The sequence below is a fragment of the Desmodus rotundus genome, chromosome 3, assembly GCF_022682495.2.
Source record: "Desmodus rotundus isolate HL8 chromosome 3, HLdesRot8A.1, whole genome shotgun sequence".
Classification (NCBI taxonomy): Eukaryota; Metazoa; Chordata; class Mammalia; order Chiroptera; family Phyllostomidae; genus Desmodus; species Desmodus rotundus.
The window spans coordinates 79,142,670-79,169,411 of record NC_071389.1 but is presented as its reverse complement, the minus strand read 5'-3'; the positions used below and the strand labels follow the sequence as shown (position 1 = coordinate 79,169,411).

The window sequence follows — 26,742 nt, the reverse complement described above, 5'->3', positions numbered from 1 at the left end:
CATCCAATCCAGAATAAAGCCTCACCTCCTTGAACCCTCCCCAACCTTAGCTAACCCAAGCCCAACCCCTATTTCTAACACTGTTGCTGGGACGCCCTGCAGTTGCTCTTGGCTGCTGCTGCTCTCCTTGCAACTGCTCCACGACAAGCGTGTTCCCGGTGTCCCGCTGCATTGTAGAGCCTCGATGGTGCAGACAACCTACACGCACACACACTGAACGTCCCTTGCTTCCCCTCCTGTGTCCATGCATCCTGTACCCCATCCCAGCCCCAGTTCTTTTTTACTACTCTCTTGGGAATACTTCCATTTTTTAAAAAAATCATAAATGGAAATAAGTACTATGGTATGTACTCATATCCTTGTTTCTCACAGAACACTGTTTGCACCGGACTCTTCCCCCACGACATTGTATTTTGGAGATCTCTATCAGATTAGAGAGAATGTCTTTATTCTGTTTTTTTTTTTTAGTTTTCTACTAAACTTGTCTCTTCTCATTTTCTATCTTCTAGTTTTCTACTAAGCTTGTCTCCTCTCATTTTCTATCTTCTAGTTTTCTACTAAATTTGTATTTGCGCCCTTAATAGCTTTGTTTTTCTGCTTTGTCAATACTTTTGCTTTCTACCTTTTGGGTTTAGTTTTTCTCTTCCTAGCGTTTTATCTTCTATTTTCCTACCTTCTAAGTCGTCTTCACCTTCCTGTACACTTGTCTTCCGAGTTTTCCCCTTCAAATTTCTAGTCTTTCCCCAAAATATTATCCTACCACTCATAAATGAACATTTGCCAATCTAGCAATGCCTTCAGATCCACTAGGCTTCAAATGCCGCCATCTTCCCTGCGCCATGTATTTGAAAGTCTATCTCTTAAGTCACCTTTAATCTTTTTAAAAGACGGCCTTTAAAATATTTTAATCATCTCCATCTTTGCTTCTCTAAAATGATGATTGTTATATGTCACCTATGTCTTAATGGCATTTTAAAAGTTTGCCTTTCAACTTAAGTCTTTTTGAATTCAGACTTTGGAGTCCTATCGGCCATTTCTTTGAAAATTATTACATTAAGTAGTTTCATCTCTTAATCTCCATCATGTTCTAGCAATATTTTTCTTTTCCTGAGTCTTCATATTTTCTTAAGATCTTTAAGTTGTAAAAATTACTTTGAATTTTTAATGCTAAGCATATCTCGATAAGTATTTCCACTATTTACATTTCCTATACAATTATATTAATTCCTATCTTTTTTTAATAGAAAAACTTACTTGGTTTCCTCAAGCTGTGCCTCCCGCCTCGCCAGCCATCTCTGTGCTCGCTGCCTGAATGCCTCTATTCTGTTTTGTTTTTTAACATTCTAAATCTGAACATTGGCATGGCGATGGCATTAAATAATCTGATTTGGCACTCACATGTTTTTGAGCCTCATCGTCCGTACGTTTATTTTTAACCTGCCACTATCTTCTGCGCCACTGATACCAACACTCAAAAACTTGTGAAGCCAGCAAGCTGTCCGCTTATAAACACTGACTCAACCAACCAATGACATTTAATTAGACTTGTTCATTTGGGTTATTTATTTATTTTCTTTAAGAATATCTTAAAAAATATTTTTAAATTTATTTCTAGACAGAAGGGAAGAGGAGAGAGGGAGAGAAATATCAGCATATGGTTGCCCCTCGTGCACCCCCTACTGGGGACCTGGCCTACACCCAGGCATGTGCCCTGACTGGGAATCAAACTGGCGACCCGTTGGTTCAGAGCCTGGCACTCAATCTACTGAGCCATACCAGCCAGGGCCTTCTGGTTTATTTTAAATACACACAAAATTTACCACCTTAACCATTTTTAAGGTTACAGTTCAATGTTGTTAAGTCCATTCATGTTGTGCAGACCATCTCCAGAACTCTTTATCTTGCAAAACTGAAATCCTGTACACATTTTTGTATTTTAAGACTATTTTAGAGTTTACATACAGTAAAATTAACCCTTTTTTAGTGTTGAGTTCTATGGGTTTTGACAGACACAATCATGTAATTATCACTGTAATCAAGACATAGAGCAATTCCATTACCTCAAAAGCCCCTCCCGGCCTTTGTGTGCTCACTGTTCCCTGCTCGGGCAACCACGGATAGGCAATCCGTGCCCACAGTTTTGTCTGTTCGGGAATGCCCTGCCAGTACAATCATGCGCACACTCTTTCACACAGCAGCCATGTCGCAGGTCACGAGTGTGCCATTGTTTGTTGAACTCGTCCCCTGCAGATGGTCAGTTAGGTTGTTTCCAGTCTCCTGCTGTTAATCATAATGATCTGAAGAACAACCCTGTGGATGTGTCATTTTGGGTGTGTGGAAGTCTCACTGTTGTAAAATGTCCAAACTAGGGATTGCTAGGTCAAAGGGAACATGCATGTATAATTTTGATAGGTTGTTCTCCAAAGGAGTTGTAAACTTTTAGGAAATACGTTATTTTTCTATTTTTCCTGTATCCACAAACTTTTAATCTTGAGTTTTTCTCATAATTTGACCCGCTAGAGAGAAGTCAGCTCTGCCAATTACCACGTTGATGTCATTGATCCAAAAAGTGTCTTTTTCTGTGTCTCCTTTTCTTTTATAAATTCCTCAGGAATGAAGATTTACCAAATGTGCTTTAAGACACAAGTTTCCGCCCGGGCCAGTGCGGCTCAGTTGGTTTGAGCCTTGTCCCCTAAACCGAAGGGCTGCAGGTTCGGTTCCCAGTCCTAGGTTGTGGGTTCTGTCTCTACTTGGGGTGCATACGAAAGGCAACTCAATCGATGATTTGCTCTCACAGTGCTGTTTCCCTCCCTCTCCCCCTCTACCTTCCCGCTCTCTAAAATCAGTAAGTATGTCCTTGGGTGAGGATTAAAAAAAAAGACAAATTTCTTTGACATGATATTATCTTTGTCGTATTTGTTGTCATGATAAAATATATTTCCTGCTTAATTCAGATCTCAGAATTTACACTCTCAGAGAGAGGCCAGTGGTTTTCACACCTTTTTAAAAGCAGGGGAACCTGTTTTTCAAATGAATTCTCATGTCTAACCCCATCTCAAGCCTCTGAGGCAGTGGATCCCCAACTTAAGCATTCATCAGAATCACCTGGCCATCAGATGTGGGCCCCACCCCAAAGTGTTTGATTCATGGGCTGGGGTTGGAGCCCATGACTGCGTTTCTAACAAGATCTCAGGTGATGCCTTTGCTGCTGGTCTGGGGACAACACATGAGAACCACTGCACCAGGCACCTAAGGGCTCCTGAGAACAAATTGCCAACAGCTGTTTTAGAGGCTGAACACCATGAAGATCTGACACTAAAGATTTTTAAGGGCCTTCTTACTTTTATTTACATATATGTATACATTTTTGTGAAATACAAGTATTTTCTGATTTTTTTCTGTTTTTGTGATTTTCCTAAAGCCCATCTCAAGAATTAGTACTATAAAGAAACCCGATGGGACCTCTCCAGATTGTCCCCAGCCGATTCATCTCCCAACTGTATTGTGGACTGAAATCTCCGGCTGCCTCAGGGACCAAGATTTGCCTAACAATGGCTCGTCCAAGTTCAGGTAGGTCTTTCTTAGCCTGCCTTCTCATCTCCAGTGGAATTTGAAGTACCTGAAAATTCCTACACTTTGAGGGGAGTGTTTTATATTGAAGTGGGTGTGGGCCAGATTTTGGAGAAGGCCACTCTGTCCATTTCTCCTTAGACCAGTCCCTTCCAGGACAGGTCAGAGATGATCTCTTAAGAGTCAAGGTAAGTCCATTTAAGACATTTCGTTGCTACTCTCAGAATATTTGCATTTAAGCCTTTCACACATGATTTGTATTCTGAACCCCTCCCTGCAGGGGAGACAAGCTGGTGATTGTCCTACAGGGTCACACGGGGTTAGAGTTTTTACTGGACAGAAATGGTCTGTATCTCTACTGGACAAAAACTGCCAAGGTAACATACCTGCACCCTTACTGGATAGTGGTGTAGAGTGTAGCAGATTTATGTAATAAGTGACCCTTAGGTGGGCCTGTTAAACTGCGCTTCCGCGTGGCATTGAAAGGCCATGCTGAACTCTTTTTGCTTCATTTTTCACTTTTGGATAACTTCCTAATACTGCGAGTATGCTGAATTGTAATAGTGCCTCCTTCCATTTTGCCCAGTCTCAGCAATGATAGAGAACCCAAAGAACCCAGTCCCGCTGAGCCGCCCAGCCCCCTGATGTCCACAGCTGTGCAGGACAGGCCGCTGGCGGCTGTGGCAGCTCCCAGGAGTGTGTGCATGACCAAAAGTGGGCCACCTGGGTCTGAATGTGAAACATGCTGATGTGTTTTTCTTTAGCAGTTAGGAAATGTCTTTTCAAAATAAGATTTCACACTGCTTTAACATTGTTATATCTTAAATCCTCTTTTCCAAGAACAAAACCCGAGCTGACTTTTTTGTTTCTAGAAGTTGCTTAAAGTGGTACCTTAATAGAAGTCACTCTGATCTGGGAATCTATTCATCAGACTTTACATTTGGGGTAGAAAACCCCTTAGAGCAGGAGAAAGTTTTATGGGTGAACTTTGAGGTCCTTAAGGATGTCTGTAGGGTTTCAATCCAGGAGTCATATAACTAGTTCCTAGAAAAGTATTTGTATATTTTCTTATTTAGCATCTTGTTCTTTCAGGGATCAGACTGGGTTTCTTTTCTGGAAATCTTCCTGGTTAGACAGCAGAAGTGTGCCTTATTTTTCACACCCATCCATTTCTGAAAGGGGAGTGAGTGTAGGCAGTGTTAGAATGGCCGCAGGGAGTTGGGCTGGTTATACCGAAAGGCAACAGTGTGCCTGAAGCACCTTCATTCCTTTGAGCCTTGCTGCAGAAAAGTATCCTAGAGAGCTCCAGGAATGTGGAGCTGGAGCCTCTGCGCCTTTGTTTCTGAGAGTCTGCTTTGACTCTCTGTTCACTCTTCCCAGTAGTCAGAAAGGAAGGGGAAGGGAGGGGAGATGGAGTCTTTTTTGAAATTCTCTGTCCTGCATGGGCCATAGAGGTGGTTCTGGGCTTGGGAGGGTGAGGAAGTGCTACTCCTGCTTAGATGGAGCCAACAAGTATGAGAAATCAATGGGATCCTTTTTACCAGCTTGGGGGACAAAATGAAGTCACATTCCCTTTAACATTCAACTCCGAGCCCCCACCCCACTATCTCTCTTCCTTTCCTCCATCCTGCCTGTCACTGGTTCCATCTCTTAGGGTGTGCTCATTCAGTCCACGGGTTAACCTTGGTTGCCGTTGCCCCCAGGGTAGAAGACCAGCAAGCCTGCTCCATCAGCTGTGGAACTGAATGTCCACTTTTGCTAAACTTTTCAATGCTTTAGCACAGGCTGGCCTCCTAAAAGATATGTGCTCCAGTGGCCCAGATCAGCCACAGGCAGTGCTGGTCTGGCGCTTGCTTCTCCAGTGGAGGGCTGAGGGGGGTCTCTCTTCTCCCTGAAGCTTATGCTCAGCTCTGTACAGCTTACACCTGGCTGGGGCCACAGCACACACTTACCCCTCACTCGGGGCTTGCAGAGCCACAGTGTCTGAGAGAGCAGTGTTCTCAGCCACATGCTGGGCCCTGAATAAGTCTCTGGCACTTCCAAGTTTGGGTTAGGGACATTTGTTTCAGAGGTAAACTTCACCTTGGGGTCCAGTGGGCCCGAGGACAGTCCACACACACACATATAAACACAAAACCTTATCTTTACTTTCATGAAGGAAGATGCATTCTCATCCATTAGCCTCTTTCAATCTTTATACCAGCACTGCTGTAGCAAGGGCACTACTGTGCATGTCAGATTGCTGAGGGAGCCCAGGGAGAGCTGAGATTCAGGGCCAGCGCTGTGTGCCTGAAGGCCCTGCGTCTTTCTTAAGATGTTGTGCATTCACACAGCAAGGCCATGGTGGCATCTTCATGCACAGGAATGATTTTATTTGGGTATCTTAAAGTCCAGTTTCATGTAAGGTCAAGTTGCAAAATACAGGTATTGTCTGCTTTAAAAAAGTTTGCTCTATACCAATTTGCTATTACAAAAAGCCTACATCAGTACCTGTTTTTGCTAGCCAAAGGAAATCCAGAGTATTTTTGCATTTATGAAAAAAGGTGAAAAACAAAAGTAGCGTTCAGCATTTATTTTGCAGTGAGTTATAGAGACAGCGCACACCCCAAGCAGAAGCAAGAGCAGCCCTGCCAAGCTCCTTCTCTGGAACTACATTCGGCACCAAGCGCCAGAGCTTTGAACTGTGTCTGTGAGCATCTGTGCTTTATCTCCATTTATTGTGTGCAACTGTTAGCAAAATGTGTCCTGAGGTAGTTGCTTCTTCACTTGGTGCAAGGTTTCATAGGAGCACTCTACTTTCGGACAGCAAGGGAAACCTAGGCAGACAATTGATACGGATGTAATCCAAATGATGCCCTGGATTGATAAAGTTTTATTCTCTCTTTAGATATGGCCGATTTTCGGAAGTTTTTTGCAAAAGCAAAGCACATAGTTGTCATTTCCGGGGCTGGCATTAGTGCTGAAAGTGGGATTCCGACTTTCAGAGGAGCCGGAGGTTATTGGAGAAGGTGGCAATCTCAGGTTAGTAGAGTTTCCAGAATATTAAGAGGCTCTTCTGAATGAAATCATAAGAGTTTGACTCAGAACATACACTGATGCCTGAAACTCAGAGAGCAAAGTTTTGAAATTAACTTATGACCCTTGACCTGTTCACTTTGGCATCAACACAGCATCCATATGATTAAGATCGGACGTTTAAACAAAGCAGCTACATCCCTTACTTTCTAGGTATGTACAGATTGCATTTATTCAGATAACAGTTAGATTTCTTGCAGTAATTAAAGTAGAATCAGAAAACCTTGGTTAGCACGAGTCATTACTATATATATTGAAATTAAGTATTACAAATTTTTTAAGTTTCTGTGAATGTTTCACATTAAAACTGAAGTTCAATTATTGAAAGCCTAGAGCTTGATATTCAAAACTTTATATGAAGGCCCTTAGAATGTAGGTTTAAAGAAATTGAGTTTTTATTGAGGTGTATTATCCATACAATAAAATGCGCCAATTTTAAGTGGACAATTCAATGACTTATTACAAATGTACGCAGAGTGCAGCCACCACTGAGTCCAGGGTGGGGTGCTCCGTGCCCCAGGTTATTCCCTCTGCTGTCAGTCTCCCCTCCCCCAGGAAATCCCTACTTTGGGAGGGTGGGGGATTTTGTCTGATTTATTCATCTCCCCCCCACCAGCTCCCAGAACTCTGGAACAATGTGGGTGCTTAACAGGTTTTTGTTGGTTGAATGAAGCCAGACACAAATAATTACTTCAGTACATGCCTTCCAAATTCAGTAGGTAATTTCTCGTTGTGCGAGGGATTAATGAACCTGCCCTTCTTTCCTATATTGAAAGTCTCAGGATGGCAAACATTTAGGATGTACTGTCACTTCTCCAGCACCCTCCAGGCGAGGCCCAGGGATATGGACATGAGGATCACCACCTTCAAGATGAAGGAGGGGAGAAGGAAGAGCAGAGGGCCCTCAGGGTCCCACAGGGAAGATGAGCCGCAGAGAGCAGGCCCTGAATTAGAGGAGCGCAGGGGGGCAGCAGGTGCTAGGAGGAACGCAGGGAGGGGGCCCGTCCTGTGAGAGCAGAGCAGCTCAGAGCCTGCACACAGCTAAGGCATCCGGCACCACGTCTGACGCCCTCTGTGTTCCCAGCACACATGGGGTGGGCAAAAGTGGGTTTACTTTGAGTACGCGAAACACAGAGGTGATTCTTGTAGTATTATTTATTTGCTAATGACTGTAGACCTATGTTTGCCCACCCTGTATATCCAGGGTCCTGTGTTACCTCTGAACTGCCCAGGCCGCTTGGGCTGCAGGTGGAGGGCAGGCAGGACGGAAGTACAGGGTTGCCACGCACAATCCACAGCATAGGCGATCCACTCCCGTGACTGCCAGGCAGATGGGGACCTTACTGTAAGATAAAATGCGCAATTCCGCCACCGCCACCGTCAGCATACTGAACACTTCGGTCATTGCCCAAGGTTCCCTGGTGCCCTTTCCCGTCAGCTGTCTGCCCCAGACCGCTACTGCTCTGTTCCCAAAAATGAGATTCGTCTGTCCTAGAAGAGGAGTCGCACTATAAAACACGTATTTTTATATGGTTTGTTAATATAATACCTTTGGTGAGTGTGTAGCTGTAATTACAGGGATAAAACTGAGTTTCTCAACTGTGGTCATTATATCTCATTTGGGCATTGTACATTTCACTTTTTTCCTGGACAAATGATACTGACCTCACGTATTTTGGAGCTCCAACCTAAATTACCTTCCTGCTTGACTTCATGTTCATAACTTACCTGAGTGGTAAATGGGACAGATTGCATTTTCCCTGAGTTATAATTGAGGAACTTAAAACTGATTTCTCAGGTCTCTTGTTGTCCAGGATTGGGACTCAGGCTACCTCTAGCCCAGGCCCTGCCCAGGTCTGCCACGCTGTGTGGACCTGCAGCAGACGGCCCACTTGCACCCTCCCAAAGCTGCGTGGCTCCCGTGTAGAGAAAAAGGGGCCTGCGAGTGTTTCCCGCGACTGCCCATCCCCGCAGGAGCCACGCCCCCTACCTGAGTTCTGGAGCTTTGGCACCTCTTTCCCTCCCTGACTCCTGCCTCCTCTCTTACCCCCAGGCCCTGGCCACTCCTGAGGCCTTTGCCCAAAACCCGTCCCTAGTGTGGGAATTCTACCACTACCGGCGGGAAGTCATACAGCGCGTAGAGCCGAACCCCGGGCACTTCGCCATCGCCAAGTGTGAGACCCGGCTGCGTGAGCAGGGCCGCCGGGTCACAGTCATCACCCAAAACATCGATGAGCTGCACCGCAAGGCTGGCACCAAGAACCTTCTGGAAATTCATGGTGAGGACCCTCAACCTCACATGGGGAGGGAACCAGACTTTAAAACACATGTCCTGCCCTGGCCAGGTAGCTCAGTTGCTTGGAGCATTGTCCCCATATACCAAGGTGACAGGTTTGATCCCCCATCAGGGTACATACAAGAAACAACCAAGGAATGTACAGGTGAGTGGAACAACAAATCGATGTTTCTCTCTCTCTCTCTCAAATCAATTTAAAAAAACTAAAACAAAACACATGTCCTGCCATTTCCCACCTGGACTCACTAAAACGATCTGCAGTTGACAAGATGCACAGGTGTCCGGTATGCACTGGTGATCCTGGAAAAGCGCCGGTCTGCACAGCTGCATGCACCCTCCTCCCCGGGGAGTTCTGTTGAGGGGGTTGTGCTCAGACACAACTGCCCAGCTGCACTGAAGGGACCAGGGGGTTTGGGCCATTGAACAGCTGTGCCTTTAATAGGATGTAGCACAGGAAGATCTTGGCATTCCCGGGGGTATCTGTCTACTTTCCCTTTGTCCCCCAGTTGGCACTGTCCACTGAGGCTGTGCTTCTGCTAAGCACTCCAGCCTTTAAGAAGCTGCCAGCTCAGTCACTTTCACTATCAAGCCCACCACATCTGTGACCCACGTGGGTTTTGTCTTAGGTCCCTCTGGCTTCCGTTCTCTGCCCTAATGACAACCCCCTTTTCCCTCTTGTCCTCTTAATTCATTCCCCTCTTTGCTCTCACCAGAAATCTAATAAATCCATCATACAAGAACATAAATGGGCATGCAAGGATTTTTTCCCCAAGGACATTTGCATTTAAGAGTCTATGAAACATCAGTCCCAAGGAATGCATGTCTAATTGTGGAATTCCCAGAAACAGTGACCCAGTGGGGAGTGATGTGTGTGCGTGCTGCGAAGCGGCCCCTTTTTGCCTAGGCTGCGGTCACCCTGACGATGAAAGCTGAGCACTGCTCGCTGGGATCCCATCTCTCTTTTGTGTCCCAGCAGCGTTAGCCACCTACTAACCACGTGTCTTTTTGGCACCTTTTTCTACTGGACTGGGATGGTGTTTCCACCTGGCCTTCTCATTTATCTGCAGTGTCAGAATGTGGGCTGTGCCACTGCCGTGCAGAGCGTGTCAAACGGACAGAACCTCTCTTATCCAGTTACTTTAAGGACTGAATAAGATAATACGTGTGTATGCATATTAGTTGGGACTTTTTGGTTTCGAGTGATGAGAACTCTCTTCTAATTTAGGTAAAAATAAAAGGGAGCCCTTCCTTTCATCAGATTGAAGATGTCATCAATTTCAAGATGTATCATGTTTTTAATGTGCTACTTAGAAAGAAAGAAAATAATCTGCCCAAACCATGTGATCTTATTCTATTATCCCTTAGAATTGCTATTTTATACTTATAGAAAGGGCTTGTTAAGACTTCCTTAGATACACGTTTTTAGAAACTATCACTCTCACACATAAAAAACAACATATGGGTGAAATAAAGTGGTTAAGATATTTCTTCTGAATTTCTTGTAAATGAGTCCGAGGAACCAGTGGCTATGTTTGCCATACACTGCCGTGCTCTGTGCCACCGAGGGGATCGGCAATGCAGCATTTCCTAAGAGGGTGCCCCTCTCTCACCCCTGGGCTTCTCTCCCAAGCTGCTGACACACCTTGTGCAGCTTTGGTATCGGGCCTGTCTCGATCTTACCAGCAGGTGGCGGCAGAAGGGTTCTAGACAACAGCAAGGACTCTGCTTCTACCCCCAGTGGCCCTCACGTGGTGTGTTGGCTGAAACGTGCAGGGGCCGCCTTTGTCCAGTCAGGATGCCGATGTTAACAAGTCACCTCGTGTATCTGTCATTGGTGTTAACCTTCCACAAGTCTGTGCAAGTGCTGGCTATGGGAGTCATGTCACACCGGTCATGTGGCTGGTGGCAGTTGCAGGACACATCTGAATTTGAGAGATGTTAACATGGGGAAAGGTGGTCATGCTAACACTGACACAATAGGTATGTTGGCTCACAAAACTGAGGAGCCCGGGGTGGAGCTGATGTCAGTAGCAGGCTCCCTGTCTTTCTCTCCCGGCCTGTCTGCCTCTCCTCCCCTTGCTTTGTTGACTCTGAGTTAGTTCACGTCTCCCTCTGCAGCTGATCGTCTCCACGCTCCAGCAAAGGTAGTGTTCAGCGGCTGCAGGCTCACCCAGCTCAGCTCTCTCCTCAGAAGATGAACCTCTGCATGGCCTCGCCTGGTCACTGACCTCCTTTTTGACCAAACGCTACCACCAGAGGGCTAGGCTGCTATGATTGGGCCAATCTGCAACGTGTGCGCAAACTTGTATTTCAGGCTGTAATTGACAGCTCCATCAGCTCAGCGTGGGATAGAGGAGAGGTGGTTCCTCAGCTAGGTGACGCTGGACAGAGCGGAACAACATGCGTCCACCACAGCGTGTGACGCGCTCAGCGCAACACCGGCACATGGCGAACACGCAGTCAACTGTAGTCACCATCAGTGGGCTAGCTCAATAGTTCCTCATTTTAAGTTTTCTTCACTTACCAGTTGGTTATTGATTGATTGATCTGGGTTGAAGTTTTATTAAGCTGAAATTAAGATTTGCAAACACATCTCAAGCTACTGAACCTTTATCAATCATGTACCTGGTAAATCGTGCCCTTAGGTCTGGTTGGCCTCCTCTACCCTGTAGACCAGTTCGTTTCCACCGGAACTTAACTCCAAGTAATCTGAGAGCTCCTTGGTCACGGAGGACATTATTCCATCTGCCTCTCTTCCCCCCAGGTTACAAAGCCTGGACGGCAGATGCTGTCGGTTTGTTCAGTAGTACTACATGCCTTCACATTCCCCGCGATAACCGGGGGAGGCCCACTTGCTGAAATGAAATATAAAAACTAAGTGACTTTGTACCTTTGGACATGGAGACAATTGCTGTTGATGATATTATTTCTAGTCTTGCTTGCTTGTGTTTTTCAGGTAGCATATTTAAAACTCGGTGTACCTCTTGCGGAGTTGTGGCCGAGAATTACAGGAGTCCAATTTGTGCAGCGCTATCAGGAAAAGGGTAAGCATGCTGCACTGCAGAATAATCGTATGCTGTTTTCTCTTTTAAATTGAACAGCAGTGTGAGGAAATTGTACATTATTCTACGATCTGTATGGATATTTATGAGAAATAGGGCCAAATACATTATAGCATATTATGAAAGAAATATTTGCCTCACGATTTACAATGTTAAGTGGAAACCACAGGATCTAACTGTACAGTATGATCCCAACTTTGTATGTAAACACACACACACACACACATTCCCCATGTTGATGTTTCTGTGTATAGATAATAGACCTGGAGAAAATACAGTGAGTTTCAGGACTGGTGGGATAATAGGTAATTATGATTTCTTTTATATATTTTTTTGAATTTTCCAACATTGTTCTGATGACCATGTACTATTATTGTAAATAAGGAAAGAAATTAAGAGGAGACTCAGAATATTCAGAAAAATTCTACCTGACCATTTTAAATCAGTATGAATCATGTGAGAAATATATTAATATAATGTCACTGAAGAAGATTCAAATTATAACTCATGCAGCGCAAATCACAAAACTCCCCTCTGCGCAGCTGGCTCTCCACATGCAAATCCCCTTTGAGGTAAAACCACTGGTAATTAGTTGATGTCTTGTCTTTGAGTACCACATGTATTAATTGGGAGTTTTGTACCATACACTCATTGGGTTATGTTATTTCCTTGTTCCTTGATTATACCAATGACATTTCTCTTTTCTAATACTGTTTACTTCAGTGCTCCAGAACCTGAAGCACAAGATGCCAGAATCCCAGTTGAGAAACTTCCCCGGTGGGTAAAAATCTTTCATCTGTATTTGGTATTCGAGGTTGCAAAAAGAGAAAAATTAGGAATCAAATTCTAAGTTCATTTGGTGAGATGCCCCTTAAATTCTCCAATGGAAAAACCAGCCGTGACCCATGGGGCCAGGGGCAAAGGCACAGAGGACGAACCAAACCAGGGTACAGGGCCCTGTTGCTGTCCAATCCCTTTTTGCTTTGTGTTACTGCAGGACAGGTTGAGGCCTGGGGAGTTTCTGAGGCTGTTACGCTCCAGAAGCTTATCCAGTGTATATAAGGCATAGAGGCTGGCATCCTGTAACTGGTCAATAAACCTTAGCTACCATCCTCTTCATCCTCCTCCTCCTCCTCAGTGTTATTGATCCAGGTTTATGGAGGCAGTAAAAGGTCATGCAAAGATTAAATTCTAGAACCAAACATAATTTTTGTAGATTCAAAAAAAACCCTTGAAAGTTTTTTACATCAATTTTTAAAAACCAGATATTAAAATAGAACTTCCAAAAGTGTTTCCGAGAGTGCCAGACCCATGGGAGGCCCACGGGCAGTGCCTGGAAGACAGATTCTGGTGGTTAAATGACGCTGCCTTCAACAAGCCACAGTGCGTTTGCCGCGCTGTAGGACTTGTCTGAGCATTTCGTGCGCTGAAGGACGTCGTTACTCTCTAAAAAGTGGTTATAATATGTTAGTACTTCACTGGTTTATTTAACCACAGAGACCTTTTTATTATTCTTAATAAGGGTTTTCATTACTAAATGCTAAAGTTTCGATCTGAAAGAACAGGAAATCCTGGAGGGTTCCTGAGTAGGACTTTAATATGATGAAAATGATGCTTGGGGAAAATTATTTTATTTTATTATTTTTTCAATATTTTATTTATTTTTTTTTAGAGATGAGGGAGGGAGAAAGAAAGGGAGAGAAACATCAATGCAAGAGAGATCGACTGATTGGTTGCCTCTCACATGCCCCCAACTGGGCATCTGGCCTGCAACCCAGGCATGTGCCCTGACCAGGAATTGAACCGGCAACCTTTTGGTCTGCAGGAGGACACTCAGTCCCCTGAGCCACACCAGGCAGGGCTGGGGGAGATTATTTTAGAAGGTACATATAAAATAATTAAGAGATAGTAGGGAGTAAATGATGAGAGATTTTTAGTAATTGTCACAGGAAAACTTGGCTATTGACAGGGCCAGAGAGAGGTGAATCTCAGAGAAAATGAAAGGAGGTCGTTGATGAAATGAGGGGGTAGTTGGGATGTTAGAGGCGCCTGAGTCTAGTGTTCCTCCTGGGCCTGGGTAACTGGGCACAGTCATGCCCATGAGTGTGATGAAGTCACTGGGAAAGAGGAAACTGTTTAAGAAAGGGAAGATCAAGCTTGATTGAAACACATTTGTCTCCACATCAACCCAGTGCATCCAGACAAAATAAGAACTTTATAAGGCAGTTAAAGTTAGTACTTCGTATTCAGGACAAGTTCCTAGGGGCTGGGAGGGCAGGGATGGTGATCAGAAGGGGCAGGTCTGGACAGACTGGAATTGGGGCAGCCCTGGCCTCCCTCTGGTCCACCTAGGCAGGCCTTCCGGCAAGGCTGAGGGTTGGGTTAAGGATACTGTTCTTACAGGTGTGAAGAGGCAGGATGCGGGGGCCTGCTGCGACCTCACGTAGTGTGGTTTGGAGAAAACCTGGACCCTGCCGTTCTGGAAGAAGTTGACAGAGAGCTGGCCCTCTGTGACTTATGTCTAGTGGTAGGTCATGTCCTTCTCTGATTGTGGGGATTTTCTGACATATCAGGACTGGGGTGGAGATTGTTTCCTCCCTACCCTTCCTCCCTCCCTCCTTTCCTTCCTTCCTTCCTTCCTTCCTTCCTTCCTTCCTTCCTTCCTCCCTCTTGAGATGTGTTTTGAGAGGCTTTGTGGTGTCCTAAAGAAAAACTAAGAAACAGTGAATAAGAATTGATCTTAAAATACAAAACTATAGAAGACCATGCCTTGGGCTTCTTAAAGCCTTCTCCCCCCAAAAAATCAGAAAAGGAGTATGTTGTTAGTTCTGATTTTTAAAATAATATGTGCTCATTATTAAATTTAATTGAGAAAATACAAAAAGAGGAAATCAGAAATCACTGATAATTCTTCCATCCAAAAATATTGTGTTAGTTAGCCTTTTAGTATGTTTTCTTCTAGACCAGGCATGAGCAGACTGTGGCCTATGGGCCAGATCTGACCTTCCCCCTGTTTTTGAAAATAAAGTTTTATTGGAACACAGCCATGTTCCTTCTTCGATGTATAGTCCATGGCTACTTTCATACTACAATGGCAGATTTGAGTGTTTGCAACAGAGAACATATGTTCTAAAAAGCCTAAAACATACTCTATTTGGCCTTTTACAGAAGTTTGTCCTCCTCTGGTCTAGACCTTTCCTTATGCAGATGTGCAAGTATTGATTAAATTTTTTTTAAAAAGCGTTCATACTCCCAAAATACTAATTTCAAAAGACTATATGCACCCCTATGCTCACTGCAGCATTATTCGCAATGGCCAAGATACAGAAACAACCCAAGTGCCCAACAACAGACGAGTGGATTAAACAAGCTGTGGTACAAATACACAAGGGAATATTACTCAACCCAAAAAAGAACTATTTGAGACCGAACGGATGGCCCTGGGGGGTATTATGCTCAGCGACGTGTCAGTCAGAGAAAGATAAATACCATTTCATTTCACTTATATGTGGAATCCAAAGAACAAAATAAAGAATCAAAATTGAAACAGGCTCAGACACAGAGAGTGGACTGGTGGTTTCCAGAGGGGAGGGGGGCTGGGGGCTGGGTGAAAAAGGTGAAGGGTTTGAGAAGTACGAATTGATAATTACAAAATAGTCAGGGGTGTAAAGTACAGCACAGGGGATACAGTCAATAATGTTGGAATCACTATGTATGGTGCCCGGTGGGTACTGGAAATACTCAGGAGAACGCTTTGTAAAGCATATGATTTGGTAACCACTATGCTGTACACCTGAAACCAATACAAAATAATATTGAAGTGAACTGTAATTTTAAAATGTAAAAAACAAAATTGAAAAGTGGGTTTGTACTATATCTTACGTTTCAAAACTACGTTGTTCATGTAGCAGTTCACTTAGCATATTCCAGTCAGTACATCAGTGCTCCTCGTCTTTTCACTGGCTGCGTGGTGTTCCGGCGTATGTTTGCAACCCATCCTCTCTTGTCGGACATTCGGGATGTTTCACATTTGGTATTTTAAACAACACTATGGTGAATACCCTCAGACATGACCCTTAACAACCTCTTCAAATGATTGCCTCAGGAAAAATTTCTCAGAAGCGGAATTATTGGACAAAGGGTAGGCATATTTCACATTTTCCTTAACATGTCTTTAAAAACAGAGGCACTTTCTCACGGGGGCGTACTCGTTCCGCCAGTACCCACTGAGTGCATCGGGAGGCTGAGTGTAGGGTCAGCATTCAAGCTAGGTGGCTAAAGGGAGACAAGCTGGCTTGTAAAATACATCCTGGTCTTCCCATCCCCTCCCTCCCCCGCGGCCCCCCACCGACAAGCAACCCCAATACCTGAGTTCTGGCTAAGAATTCAGATCCAGGACTCAATTATAAGCACAAGTTGTTTTAGAAAGTAACAGGGGTAGAAGAAGTGAGCAGCGGAAGAAGTAAGCCAGCTGACCTCTGCATTCTTGTAAAGAATGTTTATAAACCTATATTCGTAGAGAAAAACCTGAAAGAATATACATCAAAATGCAAACAGCAGTTATCTTAGGGTAGTAGGATTATGAATGACATGTGTATGCTTTTATTCTTTGAATTATCTAACTTCAAAAAGGAACATGGATTATTTGTATCACTTCAAAGAGCAGAAACAAAAATAAAATTCACCCCAAAAGGTGATGATTAATTTCATTGCCATTTGCACAATTCTCCTCTTCACGACTTTCTGAATTCCAGTATCAGCCAAAAAGGCGCCTCCTAACTTCCCATTTTCCCCTTAAATGCTCTCCTTTTATCCCATCCAGCTTAGTTTTCCCCACACCTGCAACCACAAACCTGCTGGGGTCTATGTGAGATTTTGTGAAAACATGTTTCTTCTCCGCACAGTGTGGTCATTTGTCTGTTTCCATCTGTTTGCTTGTAGGTGGGAACATCCTCTGTGGTTTATCCGGCCGCCATGTTTGCCCCCCAGGTGTCGGCCAGGGGAGTGCCGGTGGCCGAGTTTAACCTGGACACCACCCCGGCCACGAACAGGTTCAGGTACAGGTGGGAGATGGAAGGTATTAAGCAGGTTTGGGCATGGTCTTCTGAAGAGATTTTTCCTACTGTTCTAATTTTTTTTTTTAAAAGCATACTGAGTTTGTGTTTTATTTGGTCTGTTGTTGCTTTTATGGAAGAACAGAATATCGTTAATTGTAGACAGAGGTGGCTCTATTTACAAGGGGTTTGTCATAGGACTTTTTTCACATTTTTAAAGCTCTTCTTTGATTCCTTAGGCTTTGCTTTCAGTTGTATTTTTAAACTAGATTTAGTAGCAGCAGGCATTTAGATGTAGGTAAGCCTGGGAGGTACCCAGTCAGAACTTCGTCACCTTCATCACCTTATGAAGGTGGCAGTACTTCCCGCATTGGTCTGCAGATTCACCCAGTCGCTACCAAAACTGCAGCTGGCTTCTTTGCTGAAATCGACAAGGTTATCCTAAAATTCATATGAAAATGCAAGGGACCCAAATAGCCAAAACAAAAAGAAGAATAAAGTTGGAGAACTCACACTTCCCAATTTCAAAACTTACTACAAATTTATAGTTTCCAAGACATCGTGGTACTGGCATTAGAATAGACATGTAGTTCTGTGGAATAGAATTGATAGTCCAGAAATAAACTCTCCCATTTATGGTTAACTGATTTTTGAAAAAGTATGAAGACAAAGCAGTAACAGAAAGAATAGTCTTTTTAACAAATGGTCCTGGAATAGTTGGATAGCCGCATGCAGAAGAATGAAATTGGAACCCTTCACACCATGTAAAAAAAAACAAAACTCAAATGAATCATAGGCCTAAATATAAGAGCTAAAATTATAAAATTCTTAAAAGAAAATGCAGGAGTAAATCTTTGTGACCTTGAGTTTGTCAAAGCCTTTTGGATATGACATGGCATCAAAATCACAGGTAACATAAGAAAAATGGACAGATTGGACTTTATCAAAGTTAAAAACTTTACTTCGATGGACACCATTAATGAAGTGGAAAAGACAACCCATAGAATGAGAGAAAATATTTGCAATTTTAATATTTCCTAAGGAACTTGTATCCAGAATATATAAGTAACTCTCACAACTCAATAATAAAAAGATAAATAACCCAATTACAAAGTGGGTCAAAGATTTGAATAGACAGTTCTCCAAATATAGACATATAGTCAATCAGCACACTGAAAAGATGCTGAGCATCCTTAATCTTCAGGGAAATGTAAATTAAAGCCACAACAAGGTACCACTTAACAACCTCTGTTACGGCTATACAGTAGTCCCTTCTTATCCATGGGAGATACATTCCAAGACCCTCAGCAGATGCCTGAAACCACAGACAGTGTGAACCCAAATACACTGTTTTTTTCCTATACATACATGCCTATGATCAAGTTTATAAATTAGGCACAGTAAGAGATTAACAACCATGACTAATAATAAAATAGAACACTTGCTACTTACATTGAAATACAGGTTCTGGGGATGTGGTCTCTCAAAACAGCCTAATGGAGCCACACTCACCATCCTTGTGGTGGTGTGAGATGACACAGGCCCGTGTGAGGCGATGCCGTGAGGCGCTCAAATGGTCTGCAGTTTAAAACTTAGGACTTGTTTACTTCTAGAATTTTCCAGTTAAAAATTTTGGAGTGAGGCTTATTACAGGTAACTGAAACCGTAGTATGAAAGCGAAACCATGGGTAAGGGGGACTACTGTAATTTAAAAAAGGAAAAATAAAGGTTGGTGAAGAAATTGGACCCCTCATACGTTGCTGGTGGGAATGTACGATGGTGCAGCTTCATTGGAAAACAGACTGGTTTTCTCAAAGAAATTCCTCAAAGGTTAAACACAGAGTTAACGCAGAACCCAGCAATTCTACCCCTAGGAACGGAGCCAAGAGAAAGGAAAACATGTTTACATAAAAATGTGCACATGAATGTTCATAGCAGCATTGCTCATCATAACCAAAGAGTGGAAACAACCCAAATGTCCTTCAGCCGAGGACTGGCTAAACACAATTGGCATATATACAATGGAACATTATTCAACCATAAAAATATTGAAGTGCTGACACATGCTGCAAGCTGGATGACCCTTGAAAACATAGTGGAAGAAGCCAGACGCACAAGACCACATATTGCATGATTTTATTCATGTGAAATATCCACGGTAGGAAAATCAGTAGGGACCAAAGGTAGATTGATGGTTGCCTAGGATTGCGGGAGGGAGGAATGTGGAGTGACTGCTAATGGGTACTGATACATTTGGGGGGTGATTAAAATGTTCTGAAGTTGACCGTGGTGATGGTTATACAACTCTGTGAATATACTAAAAGAATCAGTTATATATTAACTGAACAGATTGTATGTGAATTATATCAACAGAGCAGTTTAAAAATTATATTGTCTTCTAATTTAACCACTGAAAAATGGACATTAGGCCTCTAGTATGCATTAGGTCACATACGTGTACCACCTGGGCTAGTCAGCATCGTTCAGAATGATATCAGAGCCTCGTACCTGGAGCCTGTTGTCTACTTGAAAGAGCATCAGAATACTCCCAAGAGTGGGACGGGGTGAACTTTCTGAAGGAGCAAATGAGCTACATCCCAATTCCAATCATCTAATGTGGCTTATTTTCAGTCATTTGATCTTCAGCTCATCTCAAATAAGTATAAAGAATTAAACAAACCATTATTATATAAAAGTAAGGGATGAAGATAGGGAAAAAGAAGGAAAAACTCAAGTGTTTCCACAACCCAAGATAAGAGATGGTGTCTGCCTCTCACGCTCTGCACCGACCAGTAGGTTCTGGGCATCCATTGTGTATGTCTTCATTCGAAACAAAACTGAACTTGGTAGTTTTTCCTTCAAGTTCAGAAGAGCTTTTTGGCACGTAATGATATCATTTCATAAGTCAGATCTCCTAAGCCCACAGACCTGCTGCAGCTGCTACTCTTCAGCCAGAATTCTTCAGACTCACATCCTGAAAACCTGCGATGTCTCTGTTCATACAAACAGACTATCTGCTAGTTAGAAACTTTGACCAAATTTGACGAGCTACCCATTGACCAGCATCCACCACAAGAACCACCATCTGTTGGTTCTTTGGGGAGCTGAGGCTATCTGTATCACTCAGTCTGGGAATTTCCCCAGAGCAGTGTAACTGACCAGTGAGGCCAACAATACTTTTATCTGAGAGTCATCAAAGCTGACATTTAGAAGAGATGAGGGTGATCATCTCATCCTACTCAAATTTTCAAGTGGGGAACCGAGCCTAGAGGCCTTGAGTGGCTTGTTTAAACTCACAGCTTAAAAATGGCAGAATTTTTCTTATGTCTCATGTGTTAACAGATTTTGGTTGACTGTTACTCTGGGTCTGGGCCAGCAAACTACTGCCTGTAGGCCAAGGTCACCCACACCTGTATTTGTCAATAAAGTTTTGTGGGAACTCGGCTGTGGCCACGTGTTTATGTATTGCCTACGCTGCTTTTGCACAATAGCACAATAGCAGAGTTGAGCAGTTGTATTTACTCTCTGGCTCTTCACAGAAAAAATTTGCCAACCCCTGTGCTAGGTTACTGAGAAAAATGAAAATTGGAATGCTATTTGCTTTAATCTTATTTTCTTTATCTAAGTAGGTAGCTGAAATGCTGCCTACATTTTAAACTTGAATCTCACGAGACTCTTTAGACCTTGCACAAGTTCTTATGATTCTTTGCCCCAATTCCAATTTAGAGACAGAATCATAGCATTTGCCTGCTGCTGAAATATGTTAATATTTCAAGGTGTTAATTAGTTCCAGTTTTGTGTTTGTCATTTTCCCCATCCCTGATGGCTGTCTTGGATGATTTCTGACAAACCATGACTGGTAGATACTGTGCATTTTCGGATTTAGGCTTCAAGGTTCTGACTGTTACTCACCCCCAGGGTCCTTGGCATGTGAGGGTCCGTGTGTTTGCTGAGGCGGGAGTGGGATTCACCTGCCCGGCCAGGCTGTTGGCGTGCAGGGCCTGCCGAGCACCCCGGCCCTCCACACCCTGCAGCCACCATGATGTCCAGCTTTTAATTTCTGTAAACTTTGGAATTTAATTGACATCCACAGACATTTATTTTATTAAGTAGCTCATATGTTCTAGACACTGTTCTAGGTGCTTAGAATAGGACATATCGGTAAACAAAACAAAAAAAAACAACCATGAGAAGATGCCACTCTAGTGGTGGAGGCAAACAGTACAAAATAAGCATAAATTTATTATATGCAAATTCTACAGCATGTGAGAAGGTAGGTGACCTTTGGAATAAGCAAAGGTAGAGTTGGGGATGAGGTGCAGGGAGGTCACAGGGTTCAGTTGGGTAGTTAGGGCCAGCCTCCTTGAGAAGAGATTTGAGCAGATTTGAAGGTGGTGAAGGAGGTAGCTAAAGAGATTATCTGGGCTAAGAGCTTTTCAGACACTGGGACCACCTAGAGCAAAGGCCCCAAAGGGGAAGCATGCCTGGGAGGTTGGAGGGACAACAAAGGGATTGGTGAGGTAGGGAAGTAACATGTTTGTGCTGGGGAACAAGTGGCCCCAATGAAAGCTAATTGCTGGTGGAGTTTAGAAGACTTAAGTCATTCTGAGCTGGACGATGGTTTTATAGATTGCTTAAATTACGTATTTACTTATCAAGAGTGTAAGGAGGCTACTTCTTTTAATTCACAGTTGACTACATTTGACAGGGAAGTCCAGTACCCTATCTGGCTGCAGTGGCGAGGGAAGCTTGTAAGGCCCCTTTCAGTTCGTGTGTTCCATCAGAGCCCTAGTGGTCTGTTAACTAAAAAAAAAAAAAAAGTCAGCCCTGACTGGTGTGGCTCAGTTGGTTGGGCATCGCCCACAAAGTGAAGGGTCACTGGTTCGACTTCTCCGGTTTTATTCCTCCAGGCAGGGCACAGGCCTGAGCTGCGGGCCCACCCCCAGTTGGGGCACATACGAGAGGCAACCAATAGATGTTCCTATCACATCAATGTCTCCCTCCCTCTCTCCTCCTTCCCCTCTCTAAAAAAATAAATAATAAATAAACTCTTTTTAAAAAGTCATTTAGAGAAAGAATAATAATAAAAGACATATATTTTAAATATTTTATTTTCATTGAAAGCGTAAATGTATATTCATTTTTTCTTGATAGAGCTAAGGGCCTTCTCTTTTGAGTAGGAATCTGCAGATTGGAGCCCACCTTTCTTGCATAATCCTCCTGGTGTTCCCCAAATATTCCCAAAGATAAAAATCACCCAGCCCTTATTGTGTAAAACAACTCAGACAACCAAGAAAATCAGATACCTAGGTGCTAGTATACACTACCTGAGTCAGAATGACCAGGGCAAGAGGACTGTTTATTTGTATATTTAACAAGGGACTCAGGCAACTCTTATCATCCGTAATCTTGGAAAACACTGGGTTATAATTTCGGGTTTTGATGTTTTTCTTGTTTTCTAAGTGGAGAAAGAATGTACAAAAAGAAACTTGTGATGCAGTCTCCCCCCGAGTCTTTTCCACTTGTGGCTAATTTAACAATTATTTTTAGTGACTCTGTGTGTTCCTAAAGCATTCCATTAATATTCCTAGAAATAATCCTCTTAACAGCTATATTTTTGCAGTTTATTACAAAATTTTAAATTAAATTGGATGATTACATTAACCAATAAAAACGGCATTAACGGGGTCTGGAACCCAGTAGTCCCGGACAGTCTACCACTGTGGGGGCGGAGCCAAGTGCACGGGAGGGAGGACACAGGTCTGCAGACATTTTTGTTCATGTACCTCTGTGATGTTTGTAAAGCTGACATCTAAAATTTCATACCAAAATCATGAAAAAAGATGTGATTCCAAGAGTCCTGGAAATAAAACACTGACATTTTAAAATAAAACTGCCATTGTTGTGGTTTCAACAGTAGCCAGGCAAGTCTGATGACGCCAGTACTCTGATACCTGCCATCATCCATGTACAAAATAAATAAATATGCAGACCTTTTTATTTCAGTTTTTTAAATAAATCCCCACCCGAGGCTACGTGTGTGTGTGTGTGTGTGTGTGTGTGTGTGTGTGTGTGAGAGAGAGAGAGAGAGAGAGAGAGAAAGAAACAGTGACCGGTTGTGCCAGGTAGTCACCCTGACTGGGATCGAACTTGCAACCTCCTGGTTCATGGGATGATGCTCCAACCAATGGAGCCACTCAGTCGGGGTGCAGCCCCTTTTAACAGGGGGAGCCATAATAGTTTTTCTCTTTGTCTTTGAACTTGTATTTCCATTCTACTTCCATGACAGGAATTTGTACTAATGTAATGTGTTTTTATGTTTGAAAATCTTTTGTTGACTCCCCTATTTATTATACCTCTGCAACAAAATATCTGATGAATTATTTTCAATTTCCTTAAAACTTAAATGTTCTCTTAAAAGTTTGTATAGATTGAATTATCACTACAGCAATTTGTAGTATGTAGTTGTTTAAAACAACAAACAGTAAATTTGATTAACACTCCCATAAAAGTAAAATTTTACTGGTACTGTGTCATGGGACGTGCATTTTTGGAATTAGTTCATGTACCCATGGCTGAATACTATGGATTGTTAGGAGACAGACCGCTCACGTTGTGGCCCACGGCCACCAGGAATTAGCAAGACAGGCTTCCTGAGTGAATGTGATGAGGGAGACTCCACTCCAGAGGAGACAGGGGCATGTCCCCAAACAACACAGTTACAGGATTCGTTGGGAGAGGGAGGTGTGGGTGAAATTTAAATGAAGCAGTTTTCAATAGATCAGCAGCTGGGAAGGCTTTGTGAAAGGGGGTTCAGTAGGTCTGGCTGGCAAAGTGGCCTCAGGGTCCTGTGTCCTTGGAAACGACAAAGGAAAGGCAGGTACAGTCCAGACACCCCTCACCTGGGGTGGAAATCAAGGCTGCCTCTCAATGGCAAAGTGACTCAGACCCTCTGTGCATAAAGGAAGTGTTCATTCTTCACGGCGTTAATTTCACACTGCGAAGTTTCTGATACTTTATGATTTCAGAAGACAAAATTCCTCATGAGAAAAAAAGATATGCTTGTCCCAGGGAAAACTTCTGTTTTCTACTCACTCTGCAGCCTGCTGTGTCTGTCTCTTACTGAGGGATGGCAGGGCAGATTGTTATTGGCCCAGCTCAGTTTCACGTGTTTGGTGTCAACCGTAATTCTTAGTTTTTGCTTTCCATAGATGGACACACAGAGGGTCCCCAGCCACCTGAATCCTGACATGAAGGGATTTCCTTATGGCATGGCCACTCACATTTTGGACCTCCTTCCAGTTATATGCTAAAATACCCATAGTAATTTCATATCTCATTTTGTTATCTGTTAATGGACAGTTATATCAGACCCTCTTTCAATCTTACTAAAGCAAGAATGAAATGACCCTATTTGCATAAGGATGTGATACCCAGCCTTTAGAAATCATTTGCTTTCTTTAATCTACACCAATATTTCAAACATCTCTTTTCCCATAGGGTTTCACATTCGGGGCCAAGGCACCATTGTGAGATATGGGGCATGTGAGGGGTACAGCTTGCCTTTGTGACGTAGGAGAAGGGTGAATATGGAAAGGGGCACTTGAGAATCACTTTCTTAGGAATGAGGCCGTGTGGGATTGGGGACATGGAAATTCCCTAAAAGCTCTCCATGCCTGGCTGTAATTCTTGGAAAGTTCTCAAGGGACTGTAACCACTGTGCTGGCGAGGAGCTTTCTGGTGGACAGTGTTCCCGCGGTGCAGGTGGCAGAAGGAGTAGGAATGCCGTTTGGTCAGGGAGGTCCATTAGTGGCACTGTGTGGAGACCACAAAGTATTTAAGGGAGAAAGCAATCATGATTTGTGTTGTATCAAGAATAAATAATATGATAAATTACTTGAGCAAATGTTTTTTTCATTTTTAATTACGTTCAATTGGTTTTCTTATTAATAATACACTAGAAAAAAATATGTGCTTTTATTTCTTATTCAGAGTTGGGCTTTTCTTTTTCATGCCCTAAGTGTTTTCTCTTGAAGGAAGCAGAAATCATTGATTTTTCTTCCTCCTGTTTGCACTTTTTTTTTCTTTCTCTCTCTTTTTTCCCTCTTTTCTGACTAAGTCAGAGCTTGTTGTGAAGTCCAATGGATGGTTTAAGAGGCCTGTTGACTCAGCTAAAGTCCTTATGGTCTGTATGATGCATGAGGTTATTTTTCCCTTGTCCTTAGTACATATGAATTCTATTTTAATGTAGTATATACATATTGTACAACTTTAAAACTTCAATTATGAGTTTGGCAATACAATCATGAAATACACTTTATAATTACGTCTCCCCTTGCCCCTTAAAATAAAATTCTTATTTATACCATCTAAATTCTAGGCGTGCCCTTTCCTAAATTCTCTTGATCACAAGGGTCAGTCTGTAGTGAAATGTCTATATCTGGAGTTGTCAGAAACTAGATGAAAGAAGTGGGCACCCAAACTCATAGTACCACATTTGTGAGAACTGGGATTTTACTCTGGGTGTAATTAAGAAGTGTGACTTGCTGAAGTAGTACGTTGGTTTGACTCCTAACTCTGCTCTATCTGTCCTGTTTCAGGTTTCATTTCCAGGGGCCCTGTGGCACAACTCTTCCTGAAGCTCTGGCTCCTCATGAAACTGAAACGGTTTCTTAATTGTCCTGGGGAAGGAAGAAATTATAGTACATCTCAATGCCAGGCCTCACATGGAGGAGACACAGTCTTGTGGATGGCAAGCTGAATACTGGAGATCTAAAAATACCCTATGACTTCCTGTCTGGCATCCAACCTGTTGATAACTGATAGGGCCTTAGAGGTAACAATAGCAAATGTAGTTACAAGAAGTCAGAGAACTGTAAAGTCGATGCATGTTATTTGGCTTGAACTTAAACGTGAGATACCTCTGATGTGTTTGGTTGGTTATTGGGAGGGGAAAAATTCTAATTTGAGTGTCTTAAAAATGTAATTATCCCAATTGTATTTTTGCTATTTGGCAAAGATGGAAGTAGGTAAAAACCTTGATATTTCTGATTTTTGCACAAGTTTGGATAGAAAATAAAATCACTCTCTACAATAAGTAATTTATCATATAAAGATTTGGCCCCATGAGTTACTTTGTTGGGGATATTTTCTTTTCAGTATTTAATTTGTTTGGCTGTTTTACCTCAGAGTACGTGGTATAGCTTAGAACAAGAACTCAAGCAAAGAAGGAAAAGTAGTAACAAGGCAGAAAATTGGGATGAGACCAAGAAAAAAAAATGATGCAAATATATAGATTCCAAAGGTAAACACAATTGCCTAAAGTTTAGTATTAGCGTTCTTAGCAGACAAGGAGGAAAGAGAGCTGATGGTTGACTTTCTTAATATCATAAACTCAGAAGCACACAGCCCCTTTGGGGGTCTGCCAGCCTTTCCCAGACACTGGATTCTGAAGAGAGTGTTTCCCATGGGACTTTACCTTGGAGTGAAGTAGCAAGAAAACAGTTCTCACCTCAAGCCCCATCACCTAATGTGACACCTAGGGTCCTTGGAATGCCTGATTGCTGTCCAGCAAGCATCAGAGGCCTGACTAGGAGGAGTGGCCTTTAGGAACCTGTGTAGGAAGGTCATACATGGCAAGGTTCCTTGGATCAGGTGACTCCCTGAGTGATTACCCACCTGGCCA

The 26,742-nt window shown here is 43.0% G+C and overlaps 1 protein-coding gene across 2 annotated transcripts in view; it reads left to right on the top strand.

Annotated features, from left to right (window-relative positions):
* SIRT5 (sirtuin 5) overlaps window positions 1-26,171 on the top strand; it is a 31,581-nt gene extending 5,410 nt beyond the window's left edge. For both annotated transcript variants that reach the window (XM_053920990.1, XM_045199557.3), the window contains exons 2-9: window positions 3,422-3,570; window positions 6,458-6,591; window positions 8,699-8,924; window positions 11,898-11,985; window positions 12,727-12,780; window positions 14,407-14,530; window positions 16,945-17,060; window positions 25,658-26,171. In XM_053920990.1, the coding sequence (XP_053776965.1) occupies window positions 3,456-3,570; window positions 6,458-6,591; window positions 8,699-8,924; window positions 11,898-11,985; window positions 12,727-12,780; window positions 14,407-14,530; window positions 16,945-17,060; window positions 25,658-25,733 (933 nt within the window). In that variant the 5' untranslated portion in view covers window positions 3,422-3,455 and the 3' untranslated portion in view covers window positions 25,734-26,171. The remainder of the gene's footprint in view (window positions 1-3,421; window positions 3,571-6,457; window positions 6,592-8,698; window positions 8,925-11,897; window positions 11,986-12,726; window positions 12,781-14,406; window positions 14,531-16,944; window positions 17,061-25,657) is intronic.
* Window positions 26,172-26,742: the final 571 nt, after the last annotated feature.